Source organism: Thalassophryne amazonica, chromosome 11, assembly GCF_902500255.1.
Source record: "Thalassophryne amazonica chromosome 11, fThaAma1.1, whole genome shotgun sequence".
In the NCBI taxonomy this organism is placed as follows: domain Eukaryota; kingdom Metazoa; phylum Chordata; class Actinopteri; order Batrachoidiformes; family Batrachoididae; genus Thalassophryne; species Thalassophryne amazonica.
Window position 1 is genome coordinate 17185368 of NC_047113.1, and position 15704 is coordinate 17201071.

Here is a 15704-nt window from a genome sequence, read left to right on the forward strand (position 1 = left end):
AAAGAGATTTATCACTGAATAGCCTGCAAAGCAAGAGCGCAAAAGGGACGGAAGAGGAACTAAACGAAACCGAAGCTAATATTGATCTCGACGCTTTAAACAAAAAATGCACCTGGAGCCACAGCTGGAGCGGTGTGTGTCTGCATCTCAGCATTCCAGGACTCGGCACTGGGACAGAGCTGAGTCCTGGAGAAACTGCAAACAGAAGCTATGGAGATCTGAGTGCACGTCGGTTGGTCCACCTGCTCTGGTTCCTCATCCAGAACAAAAGAGGGATCGTCTCCATCATCAGAATCCATACTGTCTGTCAACATGCTGCGCACTCCATCTTGCTCCAATAAAAAAAAATAAAACTGGTGTGCCGTGGTCACTGCTGTATCACTATTACGTTACTAAGCCATATATATTCTTTTATAACAGAAAACTGTCAAAAGAGGGAATAAATATAAGTGTAAAGATGACTGATTATATCAGAGCAGTAAACTGATTTGTCCGTATGAATGCCGTGCATTGACTCCCCATGTGCAGTTATTCCACTAGCTGCAGCTGATTCACAATGTGAATTCTGCCTTCCAGAGCAGCTCTTTATATAATCATTTGAATTATCTACCTGTTGCCACATGTACAGAAGGGCTGGATTGTCATTCCTACACTCATATTGTTATATTTAATTAAAAAAAAAAAGCGCATGCAGGAATTGCTGCTGCTGACGCTGATGCTGTGTTCAAGTACCGTCAGAAATTACACAACTTTTTTGTTGTTTCAAATTCAGCAGTTGCCTGTGGCAAAATGATTAATTGTATCCACACAAAATTTTAATTCTGGCCTATATAAGGTGCCTGAGCCCATTGAAGCTGACCCCCCACCTAGATTAAAAATCCAAGCAAACAGGCTGAGTTTGCCCTGTAAATTCTGAAGGTACATGAACGCAGCAGCAGCAGCAGCACCAGCACCAGCAGTGCTCACAAACTGGCTTCTGCACTGTGTGAAAAACATTCAGCTGGTCGACAAAGTCAAACTAACCCTAATGTTACAAAAACTAAGCAACGATAAAAAACATCAAGAACAACAGCAAAACGAAATACAGACGAATTGAGGTTTTTGCTGCCCTTCGGTAAAATTTTTCCGACAGTTTAAAATCCTGACGAAGCGCCGGCTGCAGGAACGAAGCTGAGTGAAGGTTAAATGATGCCAAGGAAAGTCCTTATTTCTTGTTTCGTTTGGGCTTCGTTGCCCTTCATTAAGTGCCGTGTGACTGGGCCATTAGTATTTCTTTTGTTTTTCCTTGTTGACTTAATGGTGATGAATTACACTGTATTTGTTGTCTTCTGATGCCTGATTTTCTTCTCTCTGTTTGAGGTGTGACTCCATCCAGAGATGGGTGTGGTGTCTGCTTTGGAACACCTGATGTCCTGTGCACCGGCAACGTTTCCTGGATATTGTATTGTGAATTGTTTTGTAATTTGTGTCGGATAGCATGGCCCAAAGCAGAGGGTCACCCTTTTGAGTCTGGTCTGCTTGAGGTTTCTTTCCTCAGAGGGAGTTTTTCCTCACCACTGTTGCCTGTGTGCTTGCTCTGGGGTTGGTAAGGTTAGACCTACTGTGTAAAGCACCATGAGGCAACTTTGTTGTGATTTGGTGCTATATAAATTAAAATACATTGAAATTAAAATTGTTACTCGCTTCCAAGTAAGTTCCTTCAGCTGCTCCCTTGTTTTCAATCGGAGTCACCACAGAAGATCCAAGCTAGATCTGCATGTCGGCTTGGCACATGTTTTATGCTGGATGCCCTCCCTGATGCAACTTCATACTTTATGGAGAATGGGCAGCGGTAGGGTTTAAACTAAGAATTTTCCACACCAAAAAGAAGCACATTCTTGACCACCACCACCATGCAAAATATTACCCATATGCTACTTAATGCACTCTGTCTGTACAATCGTAAATCAACCAAAACCTCTTCCCTACACACATAACAAACTTTGCCATCTAGTTGTGGATGTTGGTGTTGCTCTCGGTTAAGACGTGGGTCACAAAACATGACAGTCCAAATCCCAAGATGGTGAATGAATGTATTGCAAGAAAGGAGATCGATATCCTTTTTTCAGCAGATGCACTGGAACACATTTAAACTGGGTGTTGTGAATACCATCTCTGATTTATCAACAAGAGGAGGTGATGGTCTAGTGGTTAAGGTGTTGGGCTTGAGTCCAGAAGATCATGGGTTCAAATCCCTGCCTGACTGGAAAATCACTAAGGGCCCTTGGGTAAGGCCTTTAGTCCCCTATTGCTCCCGGTGTGTAGTGAGCGCCTTGTATGGCAGCACCCTGACATCGGGGTGAATGTGAGGCATTTGTAAAGTGCTTTGAGCGTCTGATGCAGATGGAAAAGTGCTATATAAATACAGTCCATTTACCATTTAACAACTTCCGACATGCAGTGGAATGCAGCATAATAACCCTTAAGGGCTTTTCACATTGCACGCTTTACATGCGTCAGGCAATGCTTCCCAACACGTCGTGACATCAGACGCTTTCGCTTCGGAAGCGGCAAGGGTGATGAGATTGCTACGTCACACTCTGTTTACACAACCCCCCCAAAAAAGTTGAGCAATCGCCATCTTGACTTTGCGTTGCCTGAACCACAAAAAAGCTTTAAAAAACAGCAGTAGAACGATTCTCCCATCACCCTGCTGGGAGAAGCTTTTTCAGCTACTTTTCAGAGTGACGCCGAAGAAGGAAGGACTGACAACCCGCTGTTGTCAGTCCTCTGTTGTCAACCCGCTGACAATGGAGAAGCCGGGGTTCAGGCATCATCCCTGGGCAGAGCAAGGCAGGCAGCCGAGGAGATGGAGTAGGCCCACTCAGTCTGAAATTGCCCACTTTGTGGATATATGCAAACTCTCAGTTTGACCAACGGAGCTTAGATCTGCACCTTTATCGAGGTGAGAATAATATAAAAATAAAATGTGAAGTTTACTGCACTGCTGTGAAGGTTAATGATCAGCTAACGTTAGCTTAGCCTTTAGCACAGTTGATCTGAGTGAATGTTTTAATTTGTAAATGTTCAGTGTTTTTTATTTTTACCAAATAAAGCTACAGCTTTTTTTCAGAGACTACAAAAGCTCAACTTTAAATAACTTTTTTTCGGGACACATTTGCTGTTGCAGACTACCTAAATACAGAGCACTTCAAAAACTTCCATTGATGAGCTGAACACCATGAAGTCCAATCAGAATAAAACATCTCTAGGAGGAAAATTGTCTTCAACAACACCACCAGAGATCAAAGCTGCAGAAAGAGACCTTCATCTAGTCCCGAGAATCCAGTATAACATCACCTGCTTCTAAATAAAAAGCTCTTTAAACAGCAACTATTTATTATTTTTTTAAAAGCTGTTTCATTTTATATTTTAACATAATGAATGGATCCATTAAAAATGGCCACGAATCAAGTTAAGTCAAAAGACATTTGCACAGGTAGAAGCTCTCCCTTATGGTGCACAATTTTAAAACGTCAGAATCACTGTCAAATTCATATTTTAGACTCGGTCCTGATCATAATTAAAGGCAATCACATTATTTAAGTAAGATAAGTGGTTTCTGCACTGATCTTTTTGTAGAGATCAGTGGTTTTCTGCCACTCTGTGCCACTCCGTTCTGCCTTTCGTGTTTTGGGCCTGACGCATCATTCCTAGTGGACAGCACGAAGACTACGTCACAGTTCAGAGCGGCAAAAAGTTGGAACTGGGTTGAACTGTTGACCGCTCAGCCTGTTGACAAGCGGCAATGAGCACTCACGTCAGACGCGTCGGGTTAAGCTCGGCTTTTGACGCAACGCCTCTGTCATCTCTAAAAGCAATGCGTCTCATTGAAAATAATGCTTTTTAGACCGATTTGTGACATCTCCGACGCTTCCAAAGCATCCGGTATGAAAGGCCCTTTACACTTGAACTTCTTCCTCCCGTATATCCAAATGTTTGTTTTAGCTCTGTAATGCTTATATCACACCAAACCAGTCTCACCGCAGTTCGTGCGGCATTACGAAAATGGGGCACTTTTTGTGACGGGGCATGAATTCATTTTGGAATGTGAGTTGATGTGGGGTCCTGGGGGTTATAGTTTGGGGAGGGACACGTATACTAGGGTTATGGTTAGAGTTTAGGAGAAGGGGGAGGCTTATAAATAGCAAAATTAAAAAAAAAAATGTGTCATGAAAATGGTGGTGCTTTTTGTGACAGGAGCACAAAAAAAAAAAAGAAAATCGTGCACTGGGCTGACCATACACAGAAGTCATAGAAGTCATGAAGCCGTAGAAGTCATGTTTTGGGGATATGTCTCCCGTACCTGTAGCCATTTCATTAAAATAAATGGGGTTAAGTAAATTAATCAGCCCAAACTAATGTTTCATGTCACAGACCGAAAATAAATAATAATAATATATTTTTTAGATTTAACAGTGAAACTATAACAATACTGCTCTGTTTACTGGATATTTACACATTGACGATGCCATATCCTCCTGAGAACCGAGGAAAAAAATATCTTTCAATAGAACGTTTTTTATCACTACAGAGGAAATAAAGACGCACCGGTGTTCCCAGCTAACACGGAACGTCCTTGCAACGTTGCTGGGAGTTACATTTTCGTTGCACAATTGGGAACGTTCTGTCCACCTCCTGGCAACTTCAATCAGGAACGTTTACCTTGTTCAGTTTTTGGACGTTTTCTTTGGACGTTGTACTTACGTTGAGGGGACGTTCTATTAACTACATAATCACCAGCCTTATCAATCTATATATTGATTGATAAGGCTGGTGAATTGGTATTGTTGTAAATTTAAATAAAGTGATTCTTGTATTTTCTTTCTTAACACTTATATTTTATAACTTGCTTATTTTCCGAAAGTTTTTCATTCTCAGGGATACTTTAGTAGGCCTACCGTCCCGATGATAGTCTAGTCCGGATTGACCGGAGTCGATCGCATTGGGGGGAACTCCCGCGGTTCTTCTATCGCGCATGCGCAGGTCAAGAGGTCGTGAGGTGCTACAGTGGAGAGCGACGCGAGCGTATAATGGCAGAGGAAAAAGATCCCAAACTTATCATTTTCATCCAGAGTGGGAGGAAGATTATTTTTCGTTTATTCAAATGGCAAATTCCATCTGCCTTATCTGCAATGCAAACGTGGCATTACCAAAGAAAGGGAATTTGGAGTGGCATTTTAAGACGATCCACAAGAGCTACGATGCTAGCTTTCTAGCCGGCTTGCAGCATAACAGGCCGTTTTCCCCCGGACAAATACCACCAGTAAGGCTGCAACCACAGCTTCTTATCGTGCCAGCCGTGTTCTGGCAAAAAGAAAGAAATCATTCAAGGATGGTGAATTGTGAAAGAAGCTTCATAGAAGCTGGCAGATCTGCTCTTTGCCGATTTTAAAAATCAGAAGGATCGTGTCTGCAGGATGTGCAGCTCTCAGAAAGTCTGTTTCACGACGATGCGAGTTATGCGAGGATATGATCGGCAACTGAGGAATGAGTATTGAGGTATGTGTGGTTTTTCTCTGCAATTCGATGAATCCACAGATACTGGGACGTGGCTCAGCTATGTGTTTTATTAGAATGTTTTTGACAACATGAATGTAAAAGAACTGCTGAGCATTTTACCTTTGAAAGGCCACACGAGAGGCACAGATATGTTTCAGGTTTTATGGAATTTGTTAATAAGAGCCAGCTGCCCCTCTACAAACTCATTCTATAACCGAGCTGCCAGCTCGATGCCATCTTAATAATGTATTTATACAAACAACCATGTCATCAAATTTCATTGCATGAGAGGGCCTATTAACTGATCCGTAGTTCTGTTGTGTTTATATATGTGTTTCCTGCTTCAGCAGCATTGGAGCTGTTTCATGTAAACTAAACTGGAAGCAACTTTGTACAGATGGTACGCAGTGACTTGACAGACTGGAGTCAAAGGTGGACCGCATACTACAACTACTGTGGAGGAATCAGGCTGCTGAAGAAGCTGACTGCATTGGAGATAATGCAGCCAGACTTCAAACAACGGAGGAGCTGGACCAATTCAGCAAAACGCTGGAGGACCAGGAGTTTAGGAGGAAGTGGTAAATTATTGTTCCTAACACTTTTGCAGAAGTGGTTATTTTCATGAAAGTTGCATATTGCCATTGCACACATATTTCTTTTTACTCTGTCATAGGTGAATCTGCTGAAACAGCTATCTGGATCAATGCTGAACTCCTTTGCCAGGACGATGCTCGGTGAAATTGGGATGTGGCGGTTGTAGGCTGGCGTCAGCCTCAAAGGATGGAAAGGGAAGAAAGCCCTGCAGCCTCTCACTCTCTACAGAGTTATGAAGAGTAAGTTATCAAGGTGTCTCACTGCATCATTTAATTTTAGTTAGCAATTAAAAACAATTTTATCATTTCCCCAGTTAAAAAGAGGAAATACAAGACCGTTTTTTATTTTGTTTTTGTGACAGAAGCCTTCAGCAACAAGATGGAAATTTTACCAGATGCTATCGATGATGCGTTAACTGAAACACTGTGCCATGCAGCAAAGAGGGTAAGTAGTTAAACTTTTATGGCATCAGCAACTCACAGGTGACTTGTACTAGCACCATGGCCACACCTAGTCATTCCCTTCAATCAAATCCCAGTCCAGTGGTGACTGTTTCAAGAGTAAAGACCGTGACCGGCTCACATGCACCCCAGCTCTTTGGAGCAATCTCTCTCTCTCTCAATCCGTTCCTCACATTCTGTATTCTCTTTCCGCAAACATCTTAAAACCTATCTGTTTGGGCTCACCTTCCCTCCATAGTGTAACTGTCACTTGGCTGTGTTGACAATTGGAATTCATTCATTCATTATTGGTTTATTTGACAGGGACAGTGCATATTAATGAACGTACAATTGTTTATAGACAGTATATATACACGAGGTCTGTCAATAAAGTATAGGTCCTTTTTATTTTTTTCAAAAACTAAATGGATTTCATTCATATGTTTTTACATCAGACATGCTTGAACCCTCGTGCGCATGCGTGAGTTTTTCCACGCCTGTCGGTGACGTCATTCGCCTGTGAGCACTCCTTGTGGGAGGAGTCGTCCAGCCCCTCGTCGGAATTCCTTGTCTGAGAAGTTGCTGAGAGACTGGCGCTTTGTTTCATCAAAATTTTTTCTAAACCTGTGAGGCACATCGAAGTGGACACGGTTCGAAAAATTAAGCTGGTTTTCGGTGAAAATTTTAGCGGCTGATGAGAGATTTTGAGGTGATACTGTCGCTTTAAGGACTTCCCACGGTGCGAGACGTCGCGCAGCGCTCTCAGGAGCCGTCGTCAGCCTGTTTCAAGCTGAAAAACCTCCACATTTCAGGCTCTATTGATCCAGGATGTCGTGAGAGAACAGAGAAGTTTCAGAAGAAGTCGGTTTCAGCATTTTTATCCAGATATTCCACTGTTAAAGGAGATTTTTTTTTAATGAAAGGACGTGCGGACGGATTGCAGCGTCGGCTCGCAGCCGCCGCGACGCTCCGCCACAGGAAAAACACCTCTGTTGGAAGCCTTAAGGACAAGTTGGAACATGCCCAACTGTTTTCTCAGATACTCACTTCCACTGAAAGCCATCAAAAGCCGCCTGGATTTTACAAATGGTTATCAACACGGAGGTGCTTTTCCGTGCCGCCGCACCACGCCGGCTGCATCCCGACGCACGGACCCGTCCGCGAACGTCTTTCATTAAAAAAATCTCCTTTACAGGGGAATATCCGGATAAAATGCTGAAACCAACTTCTTCGGAAACTTCTCTGTTCTCTCACGACGTCCTGGATCAATAGAGCCTGAAATGTGGAGGTTTTCAGCTTGAAACAGGCTGACGACGGCGCCTGGGAGTGCTGCACGACGTCTCGCTCCGTGGGAAGTCCTTAAAGCGACAGTATCACCTCAAACTCTCTCATCAGCCGTTAAAATTTTCACCGAAAAACCAGCTTAATTTTTCGAACCGTGTCCACTTCGATGTGCTTCACAGGTTTAGAAAAAATTTGATGAAACAAAGCGCCAGTCTCTCAGCAACTTCTCAGACAAAGGAATTCCGACGAGGGGCTGGACGACTCCTCCCACAAGGAGTGCTCACAGGCGAATGACGTCACCGACAGGCGTGGGAAAACTCACGCATGCGCACGAGGGTCAAGCATGTCTGACGTAAAAACATATGAATGAAATCCATATAGTTTTTTGAAAAAATAAAAAGGACCTATACTTTATTGACAGCCCTCGTACACACACACACACACACACACACACACACACATATATATATGTATATATATAAGGCACACACTTTAACGTAAATATGCCAGTTTTAGCATAATACTAATTTCCATCCAGTCTCCAGACATAAAATATAAAACACAGAGCATTTAACAAGCATAAAAACATTGATAATTTACAATATAATACAGTGTCATATTTTAATATAACCCAGAGCCATATAAAGGAGGAGTTAATCTGTTCCGGTCAAGATGGAGGTTAAAATGCTGTTGTCTCAATATAAAGTGCAGGAAAGTACTGAGGTAGAATTCAGTTGTAGGTGTGTACAGGTACAGTCAGTTTTATTATAAGATGCTGAATTAAAGTGCTTTGTCGCGACAGTAAAGTGCTCGATACAGCTGCAGTATCTCTTTAAAGTGCTGGTGTGCATAAGCTTACCTATGTGTTGTCGTGTGCGTGTATATGAAAGTATATTGCTTTCGCATGTCTTGAACTCGTAATGATTACAGGTTTGGTTATCTTTCAGTCATGTTTTAAGCTGTGTCTTGAATAAAGCAAATGTGGGGCTGAACCTGATTGTCGTTGGCAGAGTAATCCATGTGCTATTGCCCCTAATAGAGAGTACATTTTGAGCAAAGACAGTTTTTCAAAATTTGATCTCGCAATCACACCTAGCGGAGGATCTGGTGTTAATTTCATTGTTACTTTTCCTGTTAATATAGTTCCTCAGAGGGAGTGGGGCCAAATTGTGTAGGGACCTGTACACAGCACATTTTAAATAGCACGAAATTCTCAAAACTTAAAAGCTTATATTTTTCTAAGATTGGACGGTGATGAGAAATCGTTTTTTTTTGTTTTTTTTGGTCCAATATTTTTATGGCTTTTTTGTACAATTGTTCTACTGGTTTCAGTACAGTTGTTCCTGCAAAGGACCTTGTTGTAATGCAATACTTTATATGTGACATGAAGTGTAAGTAAGATTTGGCCGCATCTATTGTAATAAACGGTCTTATCTGTTTAAAATTAGATCGACTGAACTTTACAGTGTGATTTACCTTTTTGATACGTTTTTTGAATGTAAGATTTGGGTCTAATATCACTCAGAGATATTTGAATTGGTTCACAAGCACAGTTCTTCCCCTTCCAAGAAAACATGGGATCTGGCTAACTTAATTGGTCTTTTGGTGAACATCATACATACAGTTTTTTGGTGTTCAGCAGAAGACAGTTTTTATGTAGTCATTTGTGTATTTACATAGTGCATTTGTGAGTCTACAGATATTTGTCACTCTTTCCCTGGGTCAGATTACTGCGTCATCTTCATACATTTGCATATTTAGTTCAGAGCACACATCGGGGAGATCATTTCTATACAGAAGAATAATAGAGGGGCTAATATGGAGCCTTGTGGAAGACCAACATAACTAGGGAGATAAGAGGATTGGCACCATCCACACAACAACACGCTGCTTTCTGTTCGAAAGATAGGATTGAAACCATTGAATAGTATCCTCTGAAAAATTAAAATATGAATTGTAAAAATTGAGATATTGAATTAAGGATTCTGCATATTAATACATGGACTGGTTGAGCGCCCTTGAACTTCACTGTGCTGAGGGGACTGGCACTATAGAAGTTATTGTATAGTATTTTTATGAATGGTTTTCTTTGTTTTTTAGGCAAAGAAGGAGGATGAAAGAATTGGTACTGGTGTTAATGCTGACTCAGATGCTGGGGTGGACGAAGCCCTGGGCGACGATGTGGATGCCGATGCCATGGACCATTGTGTAGTGAATGATGACGCCATGGACGGCAGTGCCATGAGTGATGATGCCACAATTAGTCATGGGTCACATGAGAAGTGATTCATTTTATACTGAGAACTTATGCCTCCCCCTCTGTAAGGTGCGGGGGAGACATGAAATAAGTGCCCAATTTTCCTTGCACAACTTTTTTCCTGGATGCCATGATCATCAACTCGACTGGACTGACGCTATGTTTGTTTTGATCCACCCACCATTGTCGGAACAAATTAAAAGCTGTGTTCACCACGGGGACACGTTCGACACTGTTCAGGATTATTTGAGGGTTTTTTTTTTTTTGTTTTTTTTTTTACCGATGACGAACAATGCGTAAAAAAATCTGACCGATGCAACTACATCAGTCCAAACCAGTCTGGATCCGGGACTGATGTTGCTGCTTTAAAGGGTGGGTGGTGGAGACATCTTCAGTTTTTAACGTTGACCCTTCTAGTTCATTTTATACTGAGAACTTATCCATGGCTTAATGCTATTGTAACTGTAATAATACTGGATGATGTCACCTGACTTAGTACCTGAGAGATTGGAGTGTATTTTACCTGTTTCTATGACTGTATTATTTTATGTTTATTTATTTATGTAAGGTAAATTATTCTATTGAAGTTTTATTGCACTGAAGTCACTGACTGAGAAAAGAAATTTCGTTTTCTAGTGTATACAATTGCACAGTGAAAATAACAAAATCTTTGAACCTTAGTCATGGGTCACATCACGGATGAGAACTGATCCCTGGCTTAATGCTATTGTAATTGTAATAATACTGGAGGGCGGATGAGAACTAATCAAGTTACTGAGAACTTGTCCATGGCTTAATGCATTGCTATTGTAATAATACTTCTAAAGTAATAAACTTGCAATTTACAGACTCATGCAATGTTCACAGTGTTCCTTCGTGTTTGGGGGACATTGCAACAACGTTGCAGCAATGTTGTGTCACAACCTCCTGAGAACGTTCTAGGTTGGTTGGTTGGCAACGTTCTTGGCAACATCCCTGGAACGTTCTGGAGAGTCTACAAATGAACGTTCCTACAACGTTGTGATGCAGCGTTACTGCCACTTTGATGTAATGTTCAGGCAACGTTCAGGCAACGTTCCATTGTTAGCTGGGTTGGCACAACACCTGGTCTCAGGAGACTATTTAATTATAATGCTATAACATTCTACACAGAAACATTGCTTAGCTAAATGAAACCAAAAATAAAAGGCAGCTTTAAACGAACCTGCTATTTTCTCAACGTCTTCGATCATTTTCTCCAGCTGTTTGTTTAACTCCAGCATGTCGTCTTTGCTGCTGTGTGGAAAGTCGCCCGGAACAGAAGAGTCCATCTAAATAATTACAAACACCGCTTGCTAAAAACACCGCTTTTAGCAACTGTTAGCTAAAGACGGAGCGACAGCTAGTCGAACAAACGCCGTTTATTAACACACAGAGAGCTATTACCAACAAGTGTTTACTTCTTCTACTTCTAACGTTATGTTAAAGATGGAAAAAAAAAACGCGCAAAACTCACAGTGAGAGAGAGAAAAGAAAAAGAGAGAGAGAGATAGAGTGTGAGCGTCCTCTGTGACCGGAGTCAGAGGAGAAAAGAGGATGCAGAAATCTTACACTTGATGATTCACTCCGGTAAGGAGCGAAGCACTTCAAATCTAACCCGATTTACTTTTTATTTTACTAGAAGTTTAATGCACGATACTTTAAAGGCACTTTAAAGGGCACAGATAACTACTTTGATATATATATATATATGAAGATATAAACCAGTTTAAAAATAATACTATAAAACACGAAGAAGAAGAAGAAGAAGCAGAAGAAGAAGATGATGATGAAGATGATGATGATGATGATGACTTTGCAGTTGTGCATCTACGTCATAAATACTGAAACATAAAATTATTGTAAATTCTGATTTTAAACAGTTTTAATAAGCTGTGCTGTTTGGTTGCTGAAAAGAACTTATCTATTTTTAAAGGTTAAAGGTGACATGCTTGCAATTATTTGTATTTATTTATGCGTATATATTGTATTTTCATTAGTTTTTAAAAGGTTTAGGGGTAGATGACGTGAGAGAGAGAGAGAAAGAGAGAGAGAGAGAATAGAACTGAGTAAAATATCAGTTAACAAGATACAAACCTCTATTTCAAAATGAATGTAAGAATAACAAAACCTGAACAGTTTGTAGATGTGCTGCTCATTACATGGCATGATTACTGAATAATAAAATTCCTTAAAAAACATCTGTTTAAATGCAAACTGTTTTGAGTATATTGCAAAAGACCTGAAAGAATCATGTTTTATCAGCTAAAAGAAATTATCTTTAAGGATAAAGAATTATTGTTCACTCATTTATGCTCATTTATAAAAGTTACTTATTCTGCAGCTTTTCATGACGTGTGTGTGTGTGTGTGTGTGTGTGTGTGTGTGTTGTGTGTGTGTGTGTGTGTGTGTGTGTGTGTGTGTGTGTGTGTGTGTGTGTGTGTGTGTGTGTGTGTGTGTGTGTGTGTGTGTGTGTGTGCTTGAGGGAGAGAGAGAGAGAGAGAGAGACTGCCATATTTTTAATGTAAATAATGGCTGAGCATGTAAATAAAAATATTCCCCATTGAATTGATTAGTTAATTAATCAGCAGGCGATTGACAGGACAACTATTTCAAAAATTATTCATCAGTGCAATGACAAACTGATCAGTGGCATGTTAAGAAGGTATGTGAGTGAACAAAGCCCCAAAGCTGAGAGAATGGGAAAAAAAAATGAGCAAAGCCCTCACCTGCAGAAACAACCAATCAAAGTAGGCTGGGGGCGTATCTAAGGAAACACATAAAGGTATGACAACAAGGTGACATCTTGACATAAAGCAAGGGCAAACAGACAAGAAGACTACCATTCAGAAGCCTGGTGACCACTGTTTGGAAGTACCTGCATCAGACAGCACAAGAGGCTGCTGAAATCAAGACACTAATAATTTGACGCAGAAAGGCAGAAAAACCACAGACTTAAGAGGAGGCTCCACAAGGTGAGAAGAAGCTCTGACTTATAATGTCTTCATTCGAGACTCCAGGTCAGTCTCCTCCAAGATGTGGGCCGCAGTTCCCTACCCCAGGCCAGGAACCACCTGAGCTCAGCATGTACAGTGACTGTTACTACCCTCCTCCTTCATTGCCAAGTCCTCAGCGTACCACACCGACATCCTACAACATGACTGACTACACCACCTCCTCTCCAAACCCTTATCTCTGGTTCAACAGCTCCGGGATCAACACATCACCATACCTAGCAACTGCAGGCCCTCCAGGGAATCCAGGGCCCCCCTTTGTTCCTCAGCACTACGGTATGCAGAGGCCTTATCTGGGTCATGCTGGGGCAGGGGGTCCAGGTGGGGAACTGAGTTGGTTCTCTCTTCCCTCACAAGAGGATCTGATGAAGTTGGTGCGGCCCCCTTACTCCTACTCTGCACTCATCGCTATGGCTATTCATGGGGCCCCGGACAGGAGACTGACACTAAGTCAAATTTATCAATATGTAGCTGATAATTTCCCTTTCTACAACAAAAGCAAGGCTGGATGGCAAAATTCCATAAGACACAATCTGTCACTCAATGACTGCTTCAAAAAAGTACCACGAGACGAGGATGATCCAGGTAACTGTACAAAAGTTGTAAACTGAAGTACAATTTGCTATACATTTTGTGAGTCATCACCACTTTTTCAGTACTTATATGATTCATTCATTCATTTTATTGCTGTTTAGAGATTTCTTGCACTGTTCTGTATCTCTAAATCTTATTTTATTCTTCTGTCATAGGCAAGGGAAACTACTGGACACTTGACCCAAACTGTGAAAAGATGTTTGACAATGGAAACTTCCGCCGCAAGAGGAAGAGAAAGACTGACTCTGTCTCTGCTGACGATGGTGGGTCAGGGGCTCCTGAATCAGGTGACAACGAGCAAGGCAGTCCCAAGCACCCCAGCAACCCTGCCCTTAATATCTGTCTCACACCAGACAAGATTCCCTCGCCGACATCCTCAGGTGTAACACCTTGTCTGAACAGCTTCCTAACTGAGATGTCTACGGTAACCGCTGGACCTGGTAATGAGGTGGGAGGTGATGGGCTCAGCAGGGCTCTTCAGATCAACCTTCCCTTGGACAGTTCTCAAAGGCCCACACAGCCTGGAAGCTTTGGTAGTTACTCCCAGAGTTCAAGTAGCCCGGAGTGGGTACCGCAAGTGCCACCTCCACCTGCACTCCCCTCCTCGCCCACCCACTCTTCTCTTGGGTACACCAGCCCTGTCTTGAGCCCATTCAATGGCCATTTCTACTCTGGACTGAGCGCAACAGGAATCATCTACCACCACGATGGCACAGAGGTTTAATTCAGGGTTGACTTAAGAGGGAAATGTATCTGCGTGTCTTCTGTTGTTAAAAGCATACATTTAAAAAGTACCCTGAGTAGACGTAGGTAAGGTATGTTTGTGCTGACAGAGGCTTTTAAGATCATTATATCGTGTGACAGTAGAGCCCAACAAAAAGAAGCGTTGATTCCCACAGGAACAGTTGAGTCAGCTGCCGCGCTCAACGTGTGATACGGCCTAAAACCGCTGTCAGCCTCACTATCAGATGCACAGTCAGCTCTTATTCTGTCCAAAACTCACCCCTATCAGATCTGACTCATTATTAACAGATCCACAATCAGATTTCGTGCTGACATCAGAACCTCAGTGGTGTCACCTGTGAAAATTGTAAAAGGTTGACATCTCTGTTAATTGTTTTTTTTTTGTGCTGAAATGAAACAGTTTGATAAATTAATCATGGTTTGTGTACTTTGTAAATATGTCTATATGTGTTGTGTAGTGGTACACATTTTGTGGTGTGTTTTGTGGTAGAGCTGTTACTGTGTAAAATGAATTCATGTTGTATGGAACATACATATATTGTCTTTTTGATATAAATAAAACATTTTAAAATACTGTTGAATTTATTTTTTTCATGAAAATTCAGTAAGGTATATCTTATATATTATATTCCAATTCTAAGGTGGAACTATGCTAGTATATAACGGTATATCTAAATATCTAAAAAGGAAGAGTAAAATAGGAGAGTAGAAAAGAGCAGAGTAGAGCCACTTGTTCACCATTTTTCTAATTTTAATCAAAAAAGTTTCCTACCATGAATTTTTCAATCTATTTACCCATTGTTCAAAGAATTTTACAAGGATCGGCTTATCCGTGTGACAATTATAATCCAATCTATGACAGATCTATGAGATTTCTGACATTATAACTTCAGATGGCATTGTAATTTGACAACTCTAATCATTATATTTTACTGTTTTGCAAGGAAGCATCAACAGACCTACAACAGCCAGATTTCCAGCTACGCAAGCATTGAGACTGATTCTTGATGCCCAGAGTGAGGATGAAAAGGATGATGGAAAATTTATTAGAGAGTGAAATAAATATGAAGAACCCTAAAGCAATCATTTGTATAGGAGTATTCCAATATAAAGACAATGGGGTCAAAAATAACCCCACTCGGTCATATTAGTCGTTAAAACAGCTTGGTCGCTTGAGGGTTAAACACTTTAGTAAAAACGCCATAAAAAAGAAAAAAA

At 41.2% G+C, this 15704-nt stretch overlaps 2 protein-coding genes across 2 annotated transcripts in view; one reads left to right on the plus strand and one right to left on the minus strand.

The window, feature by feature from the left end:
• syce3 (synaptonemal complex central element protein 3) overlaps positions 1–11673 on the minus strand; it is a 37424-nt gene extending 25751 nt beyond the window's left edge. The window contains exons 1-2 of the mRNA XM_034182143.1: positions 11612–11673; positions 11321–11426 (exon numbers count right to left, since the gene is read on the minus strand). Of these exons, the coding sequence (XP_034038034.1) occupies positions 11321–11426 (106 nt within the window). The 5' untranslated portion in view covers positions 11612–11673. The remainder of the gene's footprint in view (positions 1–11320; positions 11427–11611) is intronic.
• A 1249-nt stretch (positions 11674–12922) lies between these two features.
• Positions 12923–15060, plus strand: foxi3b (forkhead box I3b). Its single transcript, XM_034182183.1, has 2 exons — positions 12923–13733; positions 13898–15060. The coding sequence occupies exons 1-2, from the start codon at positions 13133–13135 to the stop codon at positions 14464–14466; spliced, it is 1170 nt and encodes a 389-aa protein (XP_034038074.1). The 5' UTR covers positions 12923–13132; the 3' UTR covers positions 14467–15060.
• Positions 15061–15704: the final 644 nt, after the last annotated feature.